General features: G+C 54.5%; 1 protein-coding gene across 3 annotated transcripts in view; it reads left to right on the top strand.

Moving 5' to 3' along the window:
• Positions 1-1,605: 1,605 nt before the first annotated feature.
• Positions 1,606-20,531, top strand: part of CLUH (clustered mitochondria homolog) — a 34,894-nt gene continuing 15,968 nt past the window's right edge. The window contains exons 1-9 of one of the 3 annotated variants that reach the window (XM_039563034.1): positions 1,606-1,748; positions 14,079-14,275; positions 15,807-15,978; positions 16,140-16,283; positions 16,488-16,615; positions 17,197-17,351; positions 18,152-18,277; positions 19,382-19,529; positions 20,249-20,341. In XM_039563034.1, coding sequence (XP_039418968.1) covers positions 1,634-1,748; positions 14,079-14,275; positions 15,807-15,978; positions 16,140-16,283; positions 16,488-16,615; positions 17,197-17,351; positions 18,152-18,277; positions 19,382-19,529; positions 20,249-20,341 — 1,278 coding nt within the window. In that variant the 5' untranslated portion in view covers positions 1,606-1,633. Of the gene's footprint in view, positions 1,749-6,806; positions 6,877-8,507; positions 9,409-14,078; positions 14,276-15,806; positions 15,979-16,139; positions 16,284-16,487; positions 16,616-17,196; positions 17,352-18,151; positions 18,278-19,381; positions 19,530-20,248; positions 20,342-20,531 lie in introns of those variants that run through there. The other 2 variants (XM_010402266.3, XM_010402267.3) reach the window with 2 other exon arrangements.

Genomic DNA, 20,531 nt, shown 5'->3' with positions numbered 1-20,531 from the left:
ATCCTCAGAGTGACCTGCAGTCCTTACAGGGGGCCTGCAGGTAGATGGGGGGGATCATTATCAGAATCTGGAGCACCAGAACAAGGGGGAATGGCTTCCCGCTGCCAGAGGGCACGGTTAGATGGGATATTGGGAAGATTCTTCCCTGTGAGGGTGGGGAGGCCCTGGCACAGGTTGCCCAGAGAAGCTGTGGCTGCCGCTGGATCCCTGGCAGTGCCCAAGGCCAGATTGGACGGTGACACCAAGAAATGGGAAATAAATTCTCCAATCAGTTTGTTTGGTTAGAAAATCAACATTATTCAGCACTGGGTACGTGTGGGATTGTTCCACCTAACATGTATGGCAATTATCAAAACTTTTAACAATTTATATATTTTACCAAACAATGGAATTAGTGTTCATTGGCTAGAAATTACATAGTTCTCTTATTAATTAGTATTCTCTCTTCTGTTGGTCAATGATACTCTCACTTCTCATGCTAATTAGTCTTTCTCTTCTTTTGGGTTAGTTAGTTTCTTGCATCAGTGGTCTGTGGGTTGATGGCCACAGATCCCCCCCGCCAGAATTACCTTTTACCCATTTGGAGCTGATTTCAGCACAGTCACTGAGCTGGTTTTATTAGTTATTCCTTATCCTGGGAGTCCTGCCAAATGTCCTTGTGGCCCATAAATTCTGCACTCTTTGTGTCCATTATTAGTGATACATCCTTCTTCCCAAGCTATGTTAACCTCCTCCCTCAGGTCTTAGATCACTGAATCATGTTTTTTCTAACTCATGGACACGACTTAGAGCTTGCTTGTTAGCTGCTATCTGTTTCATGGATTAAATATCCCTTCTTGTTGATTAGGCCTGAAAGTTACAAAGATCAAACATTAAAGAACATCCTTTTTAAATTAAGTTTATTTGGTTTGGGTTTTTTTTTTTTTTCTTTTGTTCTTACATATCACCAAACACTGTTTGTTATAATTAAACATTTTCCCAACATTTCCCCCACGGCTGCAGAGACTCTTCTTTAAATAAATGTAACTACTTCGGTAACAACGGCGCCTGGAGCGACCTGCACTAGCGGGAAGTGTCCCTGCCCGTGGCAGGGGGAGCAGAACTGGGGGGTCCCTTCCAACCCGAACCCTTCAGGGGGAGCAGAACTGGGGGCGTCCCTTCCAACCCGAACCCTTCCGCGCTCTCTTCTGCTCCGTGAACGCCCGGGCCTCAGTGCGGGGCAGGCCCTGCGCCCCCTCCCGCCCAGGGCCTGTGTCCCTGTCCGCCCGCCCCGCCGGGCCCCGGCCCGGGCCCGCTGCTCCGGGGCAGCCGAGGCCGGCACCGGCCGCTCCCGGCTCTGCCAGCGCGGCTCCCCGGACACGGCGTCACCCCGGTGCCCCCCGGCGCTGCACGGTGACCTTGCGGCCTCCGGGAAGGACGCAGGCAGCCGGGGGCCTTCACCGGGGCTTGGGGGGTCTCCCTGGGCCGTACCGCCCGGGGCCGTGCGGGGTCCGTGCGGGCCGGGCCCGGCGCGGCGGGCGCGGCCCCTTTAAGGCGCTGCCGGCGCGCGGGGGTTGGGCCCTGGCGGGCGCCGTAGCGGCGGCGGGGCCGCACCACGTGGGGCGGGCGGACGGCGCTGTCCTTCGGCGGGCCCATGGTCATCCGAGCGGGCGAGATGCCGCCGGCCGCCGTGCCGGCCGCGCAGGGCGCCGAGCAGCAGCAGCCGGCACCCCGCGCCAGCCGGCCCGCGGAGACGCAGCAGCGCCCCGGTAAGGGACCGGGCTGGGCCCTGCGGCGGGAGCGCGGGCCGGCCGTGCGGGGCCGGGGATGCCCGTCCCGAGGGTGCCCGTCCCAGCGGTGCAAACCCACCGCTCCCCCTCCGGTGCCGGGGCTCTTGGGGCCTGCCGGAAAGCTCGCGGGGGTCTGCGGGAGCGGGGCCGGGGCCGCGGTGGGGACCCGGGGCGGTTCTGGCAACTCGGACGGCTCGTCCCACCCGGGGACAGCCCGGCGGAGCGGCCCGGGCGCGCCCCGCCGCGGGGCCGTGCTCCCGCGCCCACGGCCCGGGGGGCTCCGTTCCTGCGGGGAAGTCGTGCTGGGGCCCGGTGCCCCCGCCGCGCCTCGGGAAGGCTCCTCGCAGCGCCGAGGCTGCGCTGGCTGCCGAGGCCGGAGGCCGTGGCGGGGCCGGGCCGCGCGATTTCGGGTGCCCGCCCGTGCCGCAGCAGGGCCGAGCCGGGGCTGGGGCCCAGGGGAGCCGCGGGGTCAGGCTGCGCCCCAGGCCTGGGCGGGCCCGTCCCGGCGGAGCGGGAGCCCCGGGCCCGGTGAAGGTCACCTTCATGGGGCCGCTCCACCGCGCGGCCGCGGGGGGCCCGGGCCGGGAGCGCCCGTGCTCGGCCCGCGGGGAGCGGCCCCGTCCCCGTGGGCCGTGGGGCCGCTCCGGGGAGCGGGTGGGCGGCGGCGGGCGCTCCCGGCCCGGGGTGCGGGAGCGGAGTTCGTTCCGGGCACCGCGTGCTGCTGCCCACGCACGGACATGGGTGTCCCGGGGCTGGTGGGCAGCAGAGGGCTGGATCCTCCTGGAAGTTTGGGCTGCGGGCGCCACTGACATGTTAAAAAATACTCAGGAGCAAGAGCTTTCCTAGAAAGGGCAGAGGCTTGTTCGATATCTCAGATGGAAATTGCAGGTTTTAACTAGTTATTTGCTGGCTGTTCTTGCTCTGTGTCGGAACCTGAGTGGCTTAGCCAGGAACAAGGTGCAGCTCCTGACTGTTCTCAGTGCCAGCTCCCAGGCAGGCACCGACCCTGAGATGTTTCCACCTGCCCCGGGTTTGCTCAGTTTCATGCTTCCTATCTTAAAGAACTTAAAAGCCTAAGCTCCCATCTCAGCCTCAGCTTTTTTGTGATCTCTAAAGTACAAGCAAGAGGGGTAGAAGCAGCGTGCCTTGTGGCTGATCTTCATCCTGAGGCACACAAATTCTCTGATTGACCCACATGTCACTTCCATCCCCCCCAATTTTATGGTGTCGAGGTGGCTTTTTGAAGTTTGTCACCTAAAGCAAAGTTCACTGGCATTTGGTAGTGGAGCAGGTTGGATGCAGTTCAAGAGTGGGAAACTCAGTGCTGATAGTCTCCCCCTCTCAGCCACGTGCTGGATTTTGAAGCAAGAACACGCCTGCAGTGCCAGCAACTGGGTTAAAAAGTTATGAAGTGTAATCCCTGCCTCTCTGGCCACAATTGATTGCTGAGGGAGGATGGAAGGTGGAAAAATCCTTCATGTGTTTCGGCAGTGCACAATTGCTCACGTGGGATCTGGGGAGGAGCAGAGGAAGGGTCTCATCAGGGAGCCAGGTTCCACGGGAGCGGGATCAGCCTGGCCACCTTGGCATCGGCCTCACGAGCTCTGGTTCCTGGGCCAGGGGCAGTCGGGCCCCACTCTGGTGCTCCCACCGCTGTGTGTGGCCTGCAGAGCACCCGTGTAGGCACTGGCTGTGTCTGAAGGCAGCTGTCAGTACCTGGAGCCATGGGCAGGCTGCGAGTGGGCTCCTCGCTGCAGAAACCCACCCCTGAGCTGTGCCAGGCACCCAGGCTGGGGTGCTGGGCTCTGTGCCAGGTGAGAGGGCTGATGGCTGCTGCTCTCTACCCCCAGCTAGAAACTGTTGAGACTACTCTGTCCTGAGTGCAGAAACACAAAAGCATGGACAATTGGGGTTCCTATAAAGATTTCTGATGGGTGCAGTTTTGGGTTAAGTTACCTTTCCTGTCAGCTAGTGTGAGATCAGAGAGAGCCATTGTGTGCAGCGTTTCTTGGATTATTTTTATTCCTACAGTCTTCATGGCCTTAGAACAAGTTTCCCACATACAAGTTTAGCAGTGCTTCTAGCAACCATAAAATGCCTTTCAACCTTGCCTTGCCCAGATCTGTTTTTTCCTAGCTCAATCCCTCTGTCCCTGAGCTCCCCAGCCACCCCTGCACTCAGCCACATCTTCTGTTAGAGCAGCGGAGAATGCAGGTGTTAATGGCAAACTGCTGTGGAGGCAAGTGTAGCTGTGCGTTAGCAACAAGGTCAGAAGGCTGATTCTTAATCTGGGAATCTGCTATCACTATCTGTTGCCCGACCTTGGAGGTTTGCCGGTGTTTTGGAAAGGGCTGAATTGCTGGCAGTCGGGGTTTTAATATGCAGCTCTAACAGGCTTGTGGGGGGACAGTTGGAGAAAAGTTGTGCAAGAGAAGTCTGATCACTGCTACAAGGTTAAGAAGAGGAAAAGAGTGTGATAACACAGCATCTGTATGGCCAGATGAGGGATGGGAACCGGAGGGGATCATGTTCGGGGCTGTTCTGTCAGTGGGTAAGAGCTGAGCTCCCACTGGAAGCTCTCTTGCTCTGCCTGAGCAGCCTTGCTCCTGGGTTTCCCAGCTGAAAAGTGGAAGTAAGTAGGTCAGGAACATGCACTGGGATAAATCCACCTGCAGACTCAGAACTGCCTCGTGCACGGTAAAACCAGCACCGTGTTGCAGGTCCTGTGTTTACCTTCATTGTCTGTACATGACTAAACTTGGCAGCACACCCCTCTCCTGGCGCAGCTTCCCAGCACTTGCTTTACTTTCCTGCATTGTGCTCCATTGGTTGTGCTGGAAAGTTATTTCTAGAAGCTTTACAGGTCTGAAGTTCATGCATTTTTTTATTTGCATTTGAGAAGCAATGACAGTCCTTGGGGCAGTGCTTGGACAGCGTGCCAAAGATGAAAACCAACATGTGGTTACTCCTGTGGTGGCAGTGGCTGTCACTCTTGGCAGTAGGTCAGGTTTTTGCCATAGTAGCAAGGCTATCTTGGGATTAGCTTTTTGCTAATGCATGGTTGATTGCAGAGCTCGCACATGCCCCTTTGCCAGTGGAGCTTTCTGTTCCATTCTGCCTTTCTAAGGTTATTGAGTCTGGGACGGGCAGTTATCTGCTATTTTCCTGACAGGCTGGCGTAAAGGCACTTGCACAGTGGACAAACCTTCCCTCTTTGGTTGGGGAAGCAGATCTATGCTTGCAGAAGTGCATGTTCTTTCCTCCAGCTAAAGAAATAACTGCTGTGGTGCTCAGCAGCCACTTGACCAGTTTAAAGGGAAAAATCCCATGAAATGGACCACTGAAGCAAGGTTCCCTATAAGTGATATTGGAGTAACGACATATTTTCATAAAAAGCATTTCCTTAGTTTGTCTTTCACTTTAAAGAGAAAATCTCTACTGCAAGCTGTTGAAGAGGCTGCAGGCTCAGAGAAGTTGTATGTAGTTATATCCAAAGATGTAAAACTGCAGGATCATTAATCTTGCCCAGTGCTCCAGCGGGTCAGATCAGCCTGACACCAGCCCTGCTTCCCAGGTTCCCCACTAGCCACCCTCCTGCCCTTGGGGCTGGATGAGACTGGGAATGGTAACGTGGATCCTGGCTGTTAGCAAGCTGTGCCGTGCTGAGTGTCCTGCGTGCTCTGTCTTTGCTGTTGGTGTCCCTGGAGCCTGCGAAGTCTCCACAGCCTGGAAGCTCAGCTGCAGGTTGGGCTGGGGCTGAGGTGGGCTGTGGTCAACTCGGGTTAGGGCACTGTGCGAGGTAGGGTGGGATCACTCCATGTCCCTGGCAGAGGGGTTCCTATGGGACAGGCAGGTTTCCCAGGCTGCTGCTGGCAGCACACTCTTGCAGGAGCAGGCACCCAGCCATGTCCCCAGAGCTGTGTGTGGCCTGGGCAGCCGGCGTGGGGTGGCCAGGGCGGCTGTGGCCGATGGGCACAGCTGCGCCGCGGGGCACAGGAAGGCAGCCGGAGCTGCTGAGGACATCACAGCTGTCAGATCTCCCTTGCAAACCCTCCCCAGAGACCAACAGGTTAGTTCTCTGCTCTTGCTGTCCCAGTAGCTTTCTGGAACTAAGGTATGTGCAAGAGTAAGGCACAGAGATTTGGAGAATCATCGGCGGGTTCTTGGTTTCTGTCTGAAATACAATTCCTTCCTTCAGTTCTCCTGAAATTTGAGAAACATGCTTCTCCTGACACCATTAATGTTTTTGTTGGTGCTGATCTTTGCACTTTGCATTAGTTCTACTCTTAGCACCTGATTTCTGTGATGTTTGAATTGCATGTTATTGTAGCAGGGTCACCCAGACAGTCAGCTTCAAGGCTAGGATCCTGAAAAGTTTTGACCAGACAGAAAGTTTACAAATGAATTTAAATGTAGTTACCAGATGTGGAGAATGCAGGGTGGGTAACTCAGGGTGCCAGATGCAAAGCACAAAGCATATAAGCACCGGTAAGTGCTTGAGCCAGCAGCTGTGAGACCCCATGGATATCCTGGGGCTCGGCCCTGCCGAGAGCACCGCAGACTGCAGCTTCACCATGCTCTGCTCTCTCTGTGAGCCGGTCCCAGTGGTGTGAAGCTGCTGAGAAATAAATGCAGAGCTTGTACCTTTGCCCACAGATGGTCTGAGAATCAATTTGAGTTTGATGATGGCGGTAGAGCAACTCTAATGTTTCACTTATTAAAAGAAGTCCTTGTTGTACCTAAAGTGCTGGAAGTTCCTGGGAAGCTGTGGTTTCCTCAGAGGAGGCAGAGGGAGGCAACTCCACGTCTCCCACCTCCCCGACGGGATATCCTGCAGAAATGTTTTCATTAGGGCCATCTCTGGAGCTAATGCCTATTCATTTAGTCAATTTATTTGGATTCATTAAAGTATTAATTTAGTTTAATTTATTATTCAGCTAAAATTAAATTTGCATTTGTTGTACTGACACCAGCCTTCACAGGTTAGAGCTGACACGTACACACTGCTGTGAGCTTGCTTTGGCTGGAGTCGAAGAAGTGCAGCTCAGCTTCATGAGACCTGACCAGGTGCTTCTCAGAGATTTCTCCTCTTCCCAGAGGTCTCTTGGTAAGGAGGAAGAGTTGAAGCTGTCAGTGCATGTGAACTCCTTCAAAAATCACAAATCACAAGAAAAACATGATACTCGTGATCTGAAAGTGCTGGCTCATGGGACTGAGGGGTACCCGATCGTGGGGCTCCAAGGCCTGTCCTGTGCCGGAGGAGTGACTGTGGTGGTCCTGAGGGTTCCTTGCTTACTGGGACAGGAGCTCAAATGAGTTGGAGTGGGAGAGACTTCTCTTCCAATTCCTTTTCCCTTTAAAAGGACAGCAGAAGCTGGCCAGGGTTTCTGTGGAGAGCTACTGGTCTGTTTCTCAGTTTCTCCTGGAAAGGGGCTGGCTGACTCCAGGGGCTGCTCCTGGGCCTTACTGGGGCTGCTGTTGGAGAGGGGGTTGCCCTGTCTCTGCATGTGCTGTGTTGGCCTTGAGCAGGGACCACATGAGCTGTGTGGTCCTGACTTTGTTGTGGTTCTGATGTTTTTGTGCTAGGGATGTAGCATGTAATTTTCTTCTGCTTGGTGCAGAGTTGTGTCCCTTCCCGCCCATGAAGCCGTGCTGAGTGCTCACGAAAGCTTTCCCAGGCGGGTCCAAGGCTGGTCTGTTTAGGCTGCAGCTCTTACACATCACATCATGTTTGAAAGATCTGGCTCTTCGTGTGTGTGTCCCACGAAACAGGGACCACCAAAGGGCCCATGTGGCTGAGAGTGGAGCAGCATGCGTGCCAGCACACGGGATGCACACAGGTGTGCAGAGGGGCTCTGAGGCCTGGATGATGCTGCTGATGGAGGGTGAGGAGCAGGCGGCTGTGGCACAGCCTCACTGGAGGTGAGCAATGCCCTATTTGGCTGCAGCCTCCCCTGGTGCTTGGAGAAAGCTCCAGTTCCATAATAAAACTGCTTCAGTTGCCGTGATTTTCTTAAAGTAGCATGGAGAGAGGCGAGGTGTTAGGGGATTGTATGTGTGGTTTTGTGGTTTGTTTGTGTTTGATATGGCAGAGCAGCGTGAGAAGAGAGAAAATTCGTCTAGAAACTACTTACTGGTTCACTGCCTGAATGCTTTGTGCTCGCCTGCTTAGTATGGATGGCTGTGCTGGGCCTGGGCGTGCCATAGTAACTGCCCTCGCCTTGTAATTCAATGCATCTCACTTGCTCAGGTTTGGCACAGCACTCGTCCCAGGCTGCACTGGTGTGGCACTCGAGATCGGGCTATTTATAACCACTCCAACCCCAGCCAGCATCCCCCTGTGAGTGCCTGGGAACCTGTCAGAGCCCGGCTGTGCTGCGGCACGGCAGGAGAGGAGAGGAGAGCTGCAGCTGCGGGAGCTGCTCCAGGCCTGGCGGGTGTTGTGGCAGCTGGGGACAGGGGCGAAGGCGTGCGGTGGATGAAGGTCTCCAGGCAACGTTCTGGGGGAGCTGCTGCAAGCCCAGCATTCAGTTCTGGTGAGCACACGGGACGTGGGATCCTGTGCGGAGGCAGCTGCTGGTCCTCTTGTGTCCTGCCACCCTGGGGCCAAGTAGGCATTCTTTTTGGAGAAGGCATCTGACTGCAAGAAGGCAGCGGAGGGCACGGGCTGCGCGTGGGAGTGTGCCTTGTGGGGACTTCCGTGTATGTGTGAAACACAGCTGACTGCTCTGATCCACGCTGCATGAGCCAGGCATGGGAAACAGCCTTTTTGCAAACTGCTGCAGGCAAGTCACCGATCTCCTCTTCCAGCCACGCAGCTCTGGCTCACCTGACGAGAGGTCGCCCCTCTTGCCAAAGTCTCCCACAAGCTGCACTGTCTTCTCGGAGATGCCAGAAGCTGCCCAGTGTGCTGGGCTGTATCCAGACATCATCCCCAGTGAGGCGGTGACTGGAAACCTGCAGAAGGGCACCAAATACATTCAAGACCTATCTGAGACCAAGGACAAAGAAGGAATGGTGACAGTTTGTGATAAGAGCAGTTTGAGCCCTGGCGTTGGCACAGTTGGCCTGCTCCAGCGGACAGAGGCATCCCATGCAGTGACTGTCCTTCCAGCCGACCTTGGGGACAGGCCGGCAGGGCTGGTTGATCATGCTCAGTCACTTGAGGCCTGCCAGAGCTGTGTGAAACTTGAGGACAGAGGCTTAGCCCACAGATCCTGCCGCCGGGAGGAGCACGTGGCAGCAGCTGACAGCGACGCGGGCTCTGGAGCGCATTCCGCTGGCCAGGGCCACGGCGAGGGGCGAGCGGCCGTGCGCTTAGACACAACCCCAGTGGCTCCAGACGGTGTGCTGGAGTGCAGAGGTCCTGCACCTTCCCCAGGGAGCCCTGGGATGCTGTCCTCTGCTCTGCCAGCAAGTGCGGGGAAAACCCTGCCGGCTCCAAGTGCAGTTGTGCTGCCTGTCCCCCCCGGTGAGGTGTCACCTGAGGCTCGGGACACAAGTGCTGGTTTTGTGACAGAGCCTACCACCTGCCCCAGCAGAAGGTCAAGCTGCCCTCTTGATTCCCAGGCACAGGTTCTGCCCTCAAAGCAGCAGCAGCAGAAGAAGAAGAGGGGGAAAAAGAAGCTCCTTCTCCCAGGTGCTCAGCTCAGTCCCAAGGGCTCTGTCCTGCTGCATGGAGCCAAAATACTGTATGCCCTTAACGGGGGTGGGTGGCTGTGTGTGCCCATGGGATGGGGCAGCACAAAGGAGAGGGGAGGGGAGCAGAGGTGACACTTTAACTTCACGGCAGAAGGAGGAGGAGGGAGGTGGCGAGGTATCCCACCTGGGTGTGTACCACAGAGGCACCTGTCTGTGCCTTGTCCATGTCAGCAAAGCAAACTTAAGGACGTTTTGCTTATCTTTTTCTCAATTCATAAGGCAAATCCCTCTTTTGTTTGTGACTGCAAACATGGTCCTTGTAAAGGATGGGAGCACATCTGCCCAGCCCAGCTTGCAGCAGCTTGGGTGGGAGTGTGCAGCTGTGAGGGGCCACACTCGGCTGCATCTGGCTTTCCTCCTCCCCCACTTCTCCACAAACTGGCACAGCACGGCTGGTGTCCACACCAGCTTTTCTTGGGGGATACCAAATGGTAACTCAGAGAGGCTTTTGTCCTCACCAGGACTTTGAGGATATGAGGAACGAAGTTTATTTTTTAATCACGAGGTCAAATTTTGCCTCTCACTATATTTTTTGTTCAATCTGTGTGCAGTGGCTGAATTTTGGTCTCAAATGCTGTCTTGTGGTGTACCTGGTGGCATGAGGGGATGTGTAGTGTGACTGACCTGTGGCTTAGTTTGTGGTTTAGCAACCTGTTTGCTTTCCCTGTGCCCATTGGCACACCAGTGGCAGGTGTTCAGGCTACAGCTGCTTGGGGGACTGCAGAAACTGTGTTACACTGCTTGGAATTCGAAATACCTTTGAGGAGGGAAAGGCAGAAATTGGCCCTCAAAATGGCACTGGAGCTGATAATAAGAAATGCATTCCAAAAGTTGGTGCTGGAAAAGGTAGGGGGTTTAATTTTTAGTTTCGTCCCTCTAACAATTTCTAGTAGTAGGGAAGGAAACTCCTCACTGACAGAGCAGTCCCTGCAGACCAGGCTAGCTGCCAGCAACGTAATGTCGCTGACTTCTTGATCTGATAATCTTCGAAAAGGATTTGTGTCTGACTTTGGTTTAGAAGATTTGTTTGAACATAAATTAGTTATTAACTAGCTGTTCCCAGGATCTGTGCTGTCTATCATGGTGTGCAGCCAGCAGGTTTCGGGTTCAGGTGTGTGCCCTCCCTCACACCGGGATCTGAGCACTCAGGGTCACCAGGTGCCTGCCACTGCAGCCTGGCTGTAAATAGGAAGCGTGATTAAAGCAGGCCCTGTCACCTTGGCGTGTGAACTCCTTGTCGAGACACAGAGATGAAACCTAATCCTCAGTGTGATCCTTTGTGCCAGGTGTGACCGCAGACGGGCGAGCGTGGCCCCGGTGCAGTGCCCGGCTGCCTCCTGCTCTGCTCTGCTCTGCAGGGACTGCTCGCGCTGTGCCCAGGGCAGCAATGAGAGCATCGTGTCACAGCTCGGCCGCCAGCCAGCACGGGCCAGAGCCCAGCAGCCTCCACCACACCTGCGGGTACAAACTGCAGGTGGAGTGCAGGAGGAGGGTCCTTGCTGGGACACAGGCGCATCCCTTGGAATGACAGGGGAGACCAGAGGTCACAGCCTTGGGTCGAGACCACAAACGTGCATCTCGAGGCCGACGTGCTCCGGCAGGGATCTCGGTCTGCAGCAGTGAGCAGGGCGGTGAGCGGGAGGAGCGGCCGGGTTTGCCCCCGGAGCGGGTGGAACTGCTTCCCTGTGACTCAGACACCTTCCCTGAGCCATCCGGGGTGCAGCGCATGGCAGCGAGAGCTGGCAGCCAGACACAGCTCTTCAAGTGAGAGCAAGGAACAGGAGAGAGGTCTCTGCAGGTATCTCTAAGGTCTTCCTGTGCCTCCTCCTACCATCTGGAGTAGGCTGAAATCCTGTGAAATCCACGAGTGCCCCATGATGTGCCTCCCTCTGCACCGGCACTACTGAGGCTGCGGCACAGTCAGGCTGCGGCGGGTGGGAGGAACCGGTGACCCACTTTAAGGCAGGTGGGTGCAGCTCTGCTTCCCTCGGGGAGCACATGTGGTGAGTCAGCACCCGGCAGGCAGCACAGCCTCCTGGCCAGCTTCCTTCAAACATACCCGTTCATTACGGAACTCCTCTGGAAAGCCTTGCCTGGCTCACATCCGAGGGTTAACCTGCTGCACAGCAGATCTTTCTCAGTCTAGACTTAACTTCTGTTTCTAAACGTAAGACTCTGCTGGTTTGAGCTGGATCCTCTGGCATAAGGAGGCATGAAGGTGTTGCCTCTACGTGTCTCTTGTCACAAAGTGCAGAGCTGTGCCTTCATTCAAGTAAGGGAAAGAAGGCGTGAGCATCTTGTATTTCTGCAGACTAGGAACAGTCTTCTGATTTCTGAAACACTTGGTAGTTTGTGGATCTGACACCACTGAGCAGTGAAAAGCAGAAGTGTGGTCCTGATTGGTGACTTTCCCTTGCTGCATTCAGATTTTCCTGTCTTGCTTTGCTTTGCTGCTGAAGGTGCTTGCTGTGCTCCAGACTGGCGTGTGCATGGGTTGCAATGCCAGTCTTCCTTTCAGCCAAATTCTGCCTCCTTTCTGGCTGCCACAGCAGGAACAGAAGTTCAGTGATCCTGCCCTGCTTGGGTGGGCAGGGGCTGGGCCAAGCCTGGCTCGGGCACCTGGCAGGTCATCCTGTCTGCAGTACCAGTAGCCCCAGGTGTAGCATTTCCGTGGTGGCTTGTCTGCACTCCCTCCAGATCCCCACATGTTCAGGCAGTCCAGGAGTATGGCTGTGCTGGCTGTAGGGTGTGACGAGGGGCTCTCCCCAGCCCTTTGGGCATGGTGTGGTTTTTCTGAAACCACATCTCTTGAGGCACTCTTGCATGGAGCTTTTCTTCCTCCTTTCTAGCATGACAGCAGCTTGCTGGAGCCAGGGCCAGGCCTCTTGTCTGACTCGCCCGTGGCTTCATCTGTCAAAGAAATGAGCAGCGAGTGCTGGGGACATATGCACAGTGACAGGCACCGTGAGCAGCAGCCACTGAGCTGCTGAAGGCAGTTGAGGCTGCATGAGGTAGCTCTGCTACCTCCTGCCTTTTAGAATGGGTGTGCTCTTGTTGCATTTTCTGCCCTTTCACGATGTCCTAAGTCAGCCCTGACAGTCATCTCTGAGGGTTTGCTGTTGGCAGTTGTAGTCTGGAGGCAGGGGCATGACCTTCCAGGGATGCTTTTGCAGGGCCTGTTGCTGCAGCCTCATGCTGTGCTCCAGAGGTGTGCAGAGGGATATGGTGATGGCATCCCTGTTCTGGATTATGGTGAAGTGAAGGCTGCATGACTTCTTTGGGCTGCAGGAGGAGTTGGGGCTGATGGGGAAGAACTGGCTGTGACAGCTGTAGCTCCTCAAGCCACAGTGCCAGTCGGTGAGGTGAGGGAGGCTGAGCTGCCATTTCCCCTGAAGTGGGGAACTGGTGCCTTGCTGGGAGGTGAGGATGAGGAGAGAGACCTGCCAGGTGGAGATGGCTGCAGGGCTGCAGCCTGGAGGCATTAGCCTGACTTGGAGCTGTCCTGAGCCTGTGCAGCCTTTCAGAAAGGCTGTTTCTGCTGCCTGGGAGAGCGCCCCATCTGCTCCATCTGTGCTGCCTGCAAGTGGGTGCCTGAGAGCACGGAGCTGGAACTGCTGCGTGTGACCTTGGGGGTCCAGCGGAGGATGCGGCCGTGCTGGGCCAGCCCTGCTGGGAGCACAGCCTGAGGGACATGATGCCTGCTGTGCTCCAGCACCCACTGCCCCGGGTGTGTGGGGCGGTGTGGTGCCCCTGGGGCACCAGCCTGGCGGGCTGGGGGCAAGGGGTACTCTGCCCCCTCCCAGAGTTGCTATCAGCGGCTCTTTCTACAACTTCTCCTGGAAGCCCCTTAGTCCTCTTTAGTGTGGTCCCCAGCCTGGTTCAGAGGATGTAGGCTGCTCTAGGAGACTGGCAGCTTCCTAGATCGTATCAGCTCTCTGACACTATCCACTGTATTGGAAAAGAAAACAAACCATTGTGGATCGGTGAGGTAGGTGCAGAGAGCTCCCAGCCCTGTGACGCACCTGTCTAAATGAGCACTTAAAATGTCGTCACCATTTTCTTTAATAAAATTGCTCAGGCAAAGCCTCGCCCTGGCACCATGGGATCTCTGCAAAGTATTTGGAAATGCAGAGGGTGGCCAGATGTGGGCAGGGGTGTGGGAGCTGTTTGTGTGCCTGTGGAGTAAGTGGGCTGCCACGTGACGCAGCGGTGCCGGCAGCTGCTCGCCTCCTCTCCCTCTCTGCTCTTTAACTTGTCAGTGCAGAGGTTACAGCTGCCTCCAGGCCGCAAAGCACCACACACCCTTTCTTTCTTTAATTAAGAGGCTTTTTAAGACAGCTCAGTGTGGTGTACACTGACCCATCCTTCCTGCTCTCCTTCCCTCCCCTCTCTGCACATGGTTTGTGGAAGATGCAAACACCACAGGCGAGCGAGAGCACCTTAATAATGCTGTGAGGAAAGAAGGGGAAGGGCCTGGCACACCTCTGTCTAGTAAACAGCAAGTGCAGAATAAAACCCTTCCTGCCTTTTAGCCCCTGGCCGATGTCCGAGCCAGCCTCTGCAGTGCCTCGGAGAGGACCCTGTCTAAACCCTTCTCTTCTTGCCCAGAGCACCCGTCTGGCGTGGCACTGATGAATGGCAGCGGCCTGCATGACAGCCTCAAGGGCGAGAAGGATGCCAGGCAGAATGGCCATGAGGAGGCTGACCCGGGAGACGATGGGAATGACCAGGAGGTCATCGTCATACAGGATACAGGATTTACTGTCAAGATCTGTGCACCAGGGATAGAGCCCTTTTCCCTGCAGGTACCTGCCCTCACCACCTGGGGAAGGGAAAAGAGGTGGTGGGAAGTATTTGAGCCGGATCCGTGCAGCCAGGCAGGCAGGGAAGGAGGCAGTGCCTGGGAAGGCCCCTGTTAGCCCCCACAGTCTGGACAGTACCTTCAGGCTGCTCACAGCTCCCTGACCTGTCTACCTTCTGACCAGGACTAAGTGGAGAAGGGTGCAGCAAAGGGTGGAGGGTGCAGGAGAGAGAGTGCCTGGCCAGTGCCTTTGAGAGAAACGAAGGAAGAAGAGACGTGAGCAAGAGGTTGCCTAGCCCAGGCCTGCCTGGGCATTGCAAGGATAGGGAGGGTGTTTCATTCTGGATCCCAGGTGTGGAGCAAGGGAAAGGAGAACTCACTGAGGTGTAGCTCTTTGTCCGTCAGAGGGGCTTGGGCGTGGAGCTGAGCACAGGGAAAACGGCCTTCCCACTTCTGGGCTGTTTTAAAGAAGTGTTGTGAAAACATGATTTCTGGGCCTGACTAAGGAAGGGAAAATCCCTTGCTTGCTCAGCAGTTATGACATGATGCTCCTGCAGGCCAGCCTGGGTTTGGTGCAGTGACAGGTGCTAACACAGCTCAGGGAGCTCAAGCACCGGCCTGAAGACCAAGGGAACGATGCAGTCTCCACTTCCCTCTGCATGGAGAGCTCTGCCTCATGTCATATGGGCAGTGACGTGCCACCAGATCGGGATGGGCTCTGACCGGCCTGGTTCATGGTCCCATTTAGCTTGATACTTCACCAAAAACTATTTGAATGAAGTATCTCTAATTTTGGAGAGAGGCATCTGGAATCTAAACCCAGTGGGAAGTTCTGATCTCCCCAAGACCAGGAGAGAGTGCAGCAAAATCCCATCCCCTGTGGAAGTAGCTGTGTCTCAGACTGGCTTTTTGTCTCCTTAAAATCCCCCCGGCTGTTAGTTTTAATAGGCTAATAATAGCAGGCCGTGTTGTTTACAGCAGCTTATGTAAACTACCCCGAGTCCTCCAGGTTTTGGAGCAGTGTCGAGCAGTGCTGGAGCAGAGCAGGGAGGTGGGGGAGCAGCCCCAGTGTTCCAGCCAGGGCGGCTCCGGCCTCAGCTGGGCTGTGTGGCACTGGCACGGACACGCCACACAGGGAGGAGGAAATGGGCTGTTTTCCATGTGCCTCATTCAAGGCCTCACCACAAATGTGGTGTCAATGGATTAAGGAAGAACCCTCTGTTTCCCCCGCCACCTTCTATTCCTTCACTGCCCTCTGTCACCTCTGTCCCATGCCACGTGCTCGGTGCAGTGCCTGGCTGTTACATCTCTGGGTGCCAAGCCCTGCGGGGTGGAACTCAGGGGGCTGACCCTGCTAGAGGTGACAGTGCCCTCCCAGCAGGAGCAGAAGTGATCTTCCTGGAAAGGGAGGTAGAGTCTGCCTTTCCAAGCCTGGAGAGGTCTGAGAGGCTCTTGATACAGCAGCTGAGGGGCAAAGTTTGGCAAGAACATGGGGGAGGGTAAAGGATAATTGTCTGGGTTCTTACCTTCTTAAGGTTTCTCCTCAAGAGATGGTGCAAGAAATCCATCAAGTTTTGATGGACCGGGAGGATACCTGCCATCGGACCTGCTTCTCCCTGCAGCTGGATGGCAACGTCCTGGATAACTTTGCTGAGCTGAAGACAATTGAAGGGCTGCAGGAGGGCTCGCTGCTGAAAGTGGTGGAAGGCAAGTTCCTTCAGACTTGGGAGGGAATGAGTGAGGGTTTTCTTAGGGAGTGATTTTGGCCACCTGTCAGGCCTTTCCTGTGGTTCTGTTTTGAGACCTGTGTACCAAAGGGGTGAGCAACTGTGTAATTCCAGTTTCTTTCCTCACCTTTTGCTCATCAGAGCCATACACAGTGCGAGAAGCCAGGATACACGTGCGCCACATTCGGGACCTTCTGAAGAGTCTCGACCCATCAGATGCTTTCAATGGTGTGGACTGTAACTCATTGTCCTTCCTGAGTGTCTTCACTGAAGGAGACCTGGGAGGTATGGGTCAAAAAGACTTCTCTGGTGTGGTCAGGGGTTTCATTCCCTCACTCCTTGCTTAGTTAAACACACAGTATCAGCTGTCCCGTGTCATTTGGGAGTGCAGAGAACACTTGGAGCACTTCTGCATCCCTCCTTGAGTGCTGACTGGAGGAGGGAATGCTGCACTTTTCAGAACTGACTTTATGTCTCTGTCTGTTCTAGACAGTGGAAAACGGAAGAAGAAAGGTACCGAAATGGAACAAATTGACTGCACCCCTCCTGAACATATCCTGCCAGGTAGCAAAGAGAGGCCCCTGTGTGCCCTTCAGCCCCAGAACAGAGACTGGAAGGTAGAGTTCTCCTGTGTCATTGAAACAGCTGTTGGCACATTCCTCACAGCAAACTGGTGGTCAGGGATTGAAACCTGAGTTGAAGTGGACTTTGGGATTTGCTCTGCTTGGTGCTTAACGAATGCTGGGATAGCCAAAAGAATAAAGTCCAGGAGGCTGGTGTGCAAAACACTGGACATGGAGTCTGGACATCTGCAGAGTGTGGAAGGGCCAGACTTGCTGGGATGGGTGGCAGAGAAGGGAAAGCAGCATTCCACTGCAAAGTCCTGGAGGCAGGATCTGCAGATCACTACAGATTGCCCTTAGCTGCCATTTGAAAACAAGTACAGCAAGAAATCCATACCCTGTGCAGCCCAAAGGCCCAGGGTGTCTGTTTTCACCCATGTCTTGCGGTGTGAAAGGCAAACTAGTGGACTGCAGAGGGCTCAGGAAGCTGTGCTCTGGAGACCAGGTGCGTTTGTAAGCTCTGTTTCTGGAATCAAGCAAGGGCAGCAGGTAAAAGGGATCTGGCGTGTACGTTGAATGACTTAAAGAAATTAATTCCTGCTGACAGGAGTTGCTTCTGTTGTGTTCTACTGTAGCCTTTGCAGTGCCTAAAGGTATTGACAATGAGTGGCTGGAACCCTCCCCCCGGTAACCGGAAGATGCACGGGGACCTCATGTATTTGTACGTCATCACGGTGGAGGATCGGCACGTCAGTATCACTGCCTCCACTCGGGGATTTTACTTGAATCAGTGAGTAACTGAGATTCTTCCTGTCCTGCCCTGCAGCAGCCAACTGGAAAACAACTCACTAACAAACAGTTGCAGCTTTTTTTTTTTTTGTCTTTGGCAGAAACAGCCTATTTTAATTTGCTGCTCACATGGGTTGTGGGAGCTGCTATACTGGATTGGGCTGTTCAGTTATGCCTGGTGCCACTTCTCCGCAGTGGCTAAATGCCTGATGCTTTAGGGAAAGTTTAAACATCCCATAATGTCATCAGCTACTTAGAGCATTTTGAGTTGGGAGGAAATTCCTTCCTGACTATTGCAACTATCTCATTTTGCCCTAAAGCAAATGCACAGCCTGTCAGAACTCCCTGAGCTGGGTGCAGATTTGACTAGAAATAATTTCTTTTTTTTTTTTAATGGTAACTGAGAGAGGCTGTTGTGGCTGTGCCTGTTGGAGCGGCTGTGCTGAGGGGGTTCTCTGTTAAGCAAAAGCACCTTTGGTGTGTTTGGGAAGTTCTGTGAAATGAGTCCTTCCCAGCTATAAAAATAGAAGCCTCTCTTGATCCTGGGGATGCTGAAGAAGGTCTAAATTAGAAAATCATCAGGGCCAGGTACAGGGTTACTGGCTGTTCCATGCGGGGAGCCTGGATAGTGTCCTTGCTGCCCATCTGCCTCTTTGCCCCATGGTCTCCCATTTTGCAGGCAAAGGCACGTGGTGCAGCCTTTGATACCGTGCAGTATGAAGAGCTCTCAGTCATGTTCCTAGGGTGTGGGAAGTCTCAGGTATCACAATGGCTTGTGACTTTCTTTTTTTCCTCTTGCAGGTCTACTGCATACAACTTCAATCCCAAACCTGCAAATCCCAGTTTTCTCAGTCATTCCTTGGTGGAACTACTTAACCAGATCAGCCCTACCTTCAAAAAAAACTTCTCTGCCCTGCAGAAGAAACGGTAGCGGTGCTTCTTCCTCTCCAGTTCCTTGAGCAGCACGGAGCTGTCAGAGCTGCTGTGCCTGTCTGTGGTGTTCAGCACAGCAGTGACAGGGGCCAGTGGAATCCCAGAGTCCCAACCAGTATCCACTGCATGATTCCTCTTGGCCTGTAGCTCCCCAGTGTCTCTTGCTTACAGCATGTAGATTTACTGTTTCAGTTCTGCCTGAAGCAAAGGGGGGATATGACAGCACTCTGCTGCCATGGGAGTCTCAGTTCTGGGGCTTACCTGGAATGCAGGTGTTCTGTCTGTGCTGCAGACTGAACACGTGGGACAATTTGCACAGTGGGAGAGCGAGCCTGGAGCTGGGCTACAACGTTTGTGCAAAGGGATGCTGTGGGTGCACTGCCCAGCTCCCTGGGCAGCAGAGTTGTCATGGAGCACGGCCACGAGCTGCAGCAGCACTGGTAACCTGAGCAGTCCATACTTCTCCCCAGTCCACAAAAGAGACTGAAGCATAAATATCAGTGAAAGTAACACATGAGGGCTTTGTGTAGGCTTCCTGTGGAGAGAGGTTGGTTATTCTAAACATGTCTGTGCATGTTAATATTCTGTAATTTCCTCTAGCTCCTATAATAATAACACAACAATAAGGCATTGTTTGATTCTCCCGTCCTTGCTGCAGGAACCATTTGTTCTGCTGCAGGACAGTGGGTCCTGTGCAAAAGCCTGTCATTCTTCAGAGTCACTTAATGAACTGCCTCGGCTCAGCAGGGTGTGGATTGACAGGTACATTGTGTGGCTTTCGGGAGCTCTGCTCCTGCTTCATTAAGGAGATGAAAGTGACATTAGACAAGGGCTGAAATTAGCAGTGGCCTCCAGCCACCACTGTGACTATCTGGCCATTTAAAAATTACTGTACTATATTGCTTCTTTGACCAGAAGTAACTGCAGATGAGCCCCCAGCCCCTGCTGAGAGCAGATTACACGAGAGACCCTTTGGCAGTGCTTGGGTTTCCACTGTAGGGCCTGTGAGGACCTGTGTGAAAGCACAGGGAAAATTCTCTTGGAATAGAAAGGATTCTTCCTTTGGAAAGTGTGTAATTGTTGTTTCTCCCAAACTAGGGTTCAGAGACACCCTTTTGAGAGGATAGCCACTCCTTTCCAAGTGTACAGCTGGACGGCTCCGCAAGCAGAGCACGCCATGGACTGCGTCCGGGCAGAGGATGCTTACACTTCTAGACTGGGCTATGAGGAGCACATACCTGGACAGGTATTGGTCTGCCTTTGCCTGACAACACTGGCAAGGGTCTTGCTGCCAGCTGTGCCAAGAACAAGCTAACTTCCAACAAGTAATCTCTGGTATTTGTGGGAGGCTTTTGCTCATCAAGGGAAAACTTGCAGGAGTCCTTGTTCTTCACAGGGCCCTTGACTACAGGGCCTGTGCTGCTCAGGCTGTAGCTCCACGAGCACAGAAACAACTGAGAGGAGCAGCTTCTGCTTGGATGTTTATAAATTCCGTGTCCTTTCTCTGAAGAGTGCCACTGCGCAGGAGGCAGACTGCTCCCTCGTGCCAGTCAAGCCTGGAATGGCTCTTGTGTCTCCGAGCAGAATGTTCCAAATGCTTCAGCTGCAGCTTTGTAGCACAAAGTGGTCCAGGGCAAGAATGGCCGGCTGTAGGCAGGACATGCCTGCAGTGTGACCACAGCACTGGCTAATGACACCTGCACCGTGCTGCCCCTTCAGTGACACTGCCCTGCACTGGCTGGGCTGATGCAAGATCTGTCCCAAACTGCTGTTGAATAAAGTCCACTCTCGAGGTGTGTTAGTTCCTGCTGCTAAGTCACTTCCTCTGAGCTCCACAGCAGCCTGAACTCTTGCCCCTTCCTCTCCCTTCTCTCCCAAAATACCTAGTGAAGCAGGAATTCTGCCTTGCCAGCCCCTTCCCACACAATGCGTTGCATCCCACAAGGCTTTCCCTCCCTCTTTCAGACCAGAGACTGGAACGAGGAGCTGCAGACGACACGGGAGCTGCCACGCAAGAACCTGCCTGAGAGGCTGCTGAGAGAACGAGCCATTTTCAAGGTAACTTTGGGATATGCAGGGAGCTCCTCACACAGCCCCTTCTCTGCTGCCTGTGTTCCAGCTCCTGGGGCTTGTATCCAAGCCACTAGCCAGGCTCACAGAAGTAAAAGTCAGTGGACCTTCCTGCATGCTGGAAGGCTATTAGGAGGAGAGGAGCAAAGGAAAAATTTGCAGGGAGCTTTGAGAGCGG

The sequence above is a fragment of the Corvus cornix genome, chromosome 19, assembly GCF_000738735.6.
Source record: "Corvus cornix cornix isolate S_Up_H32 chromosome 19, ASM73873v5, whole genome shotgun sequence".
Taxonomy (NCBI): Eukaryota; Metazoa; Chordata; class Aves; order Passeriformes; family Corvidae; genus Corvus; species Corvus cornix.
Note: the sequence above shows the minus strand (reverse complement) of the source record. Positions and strands in the feature narration are given on the sequence as shown.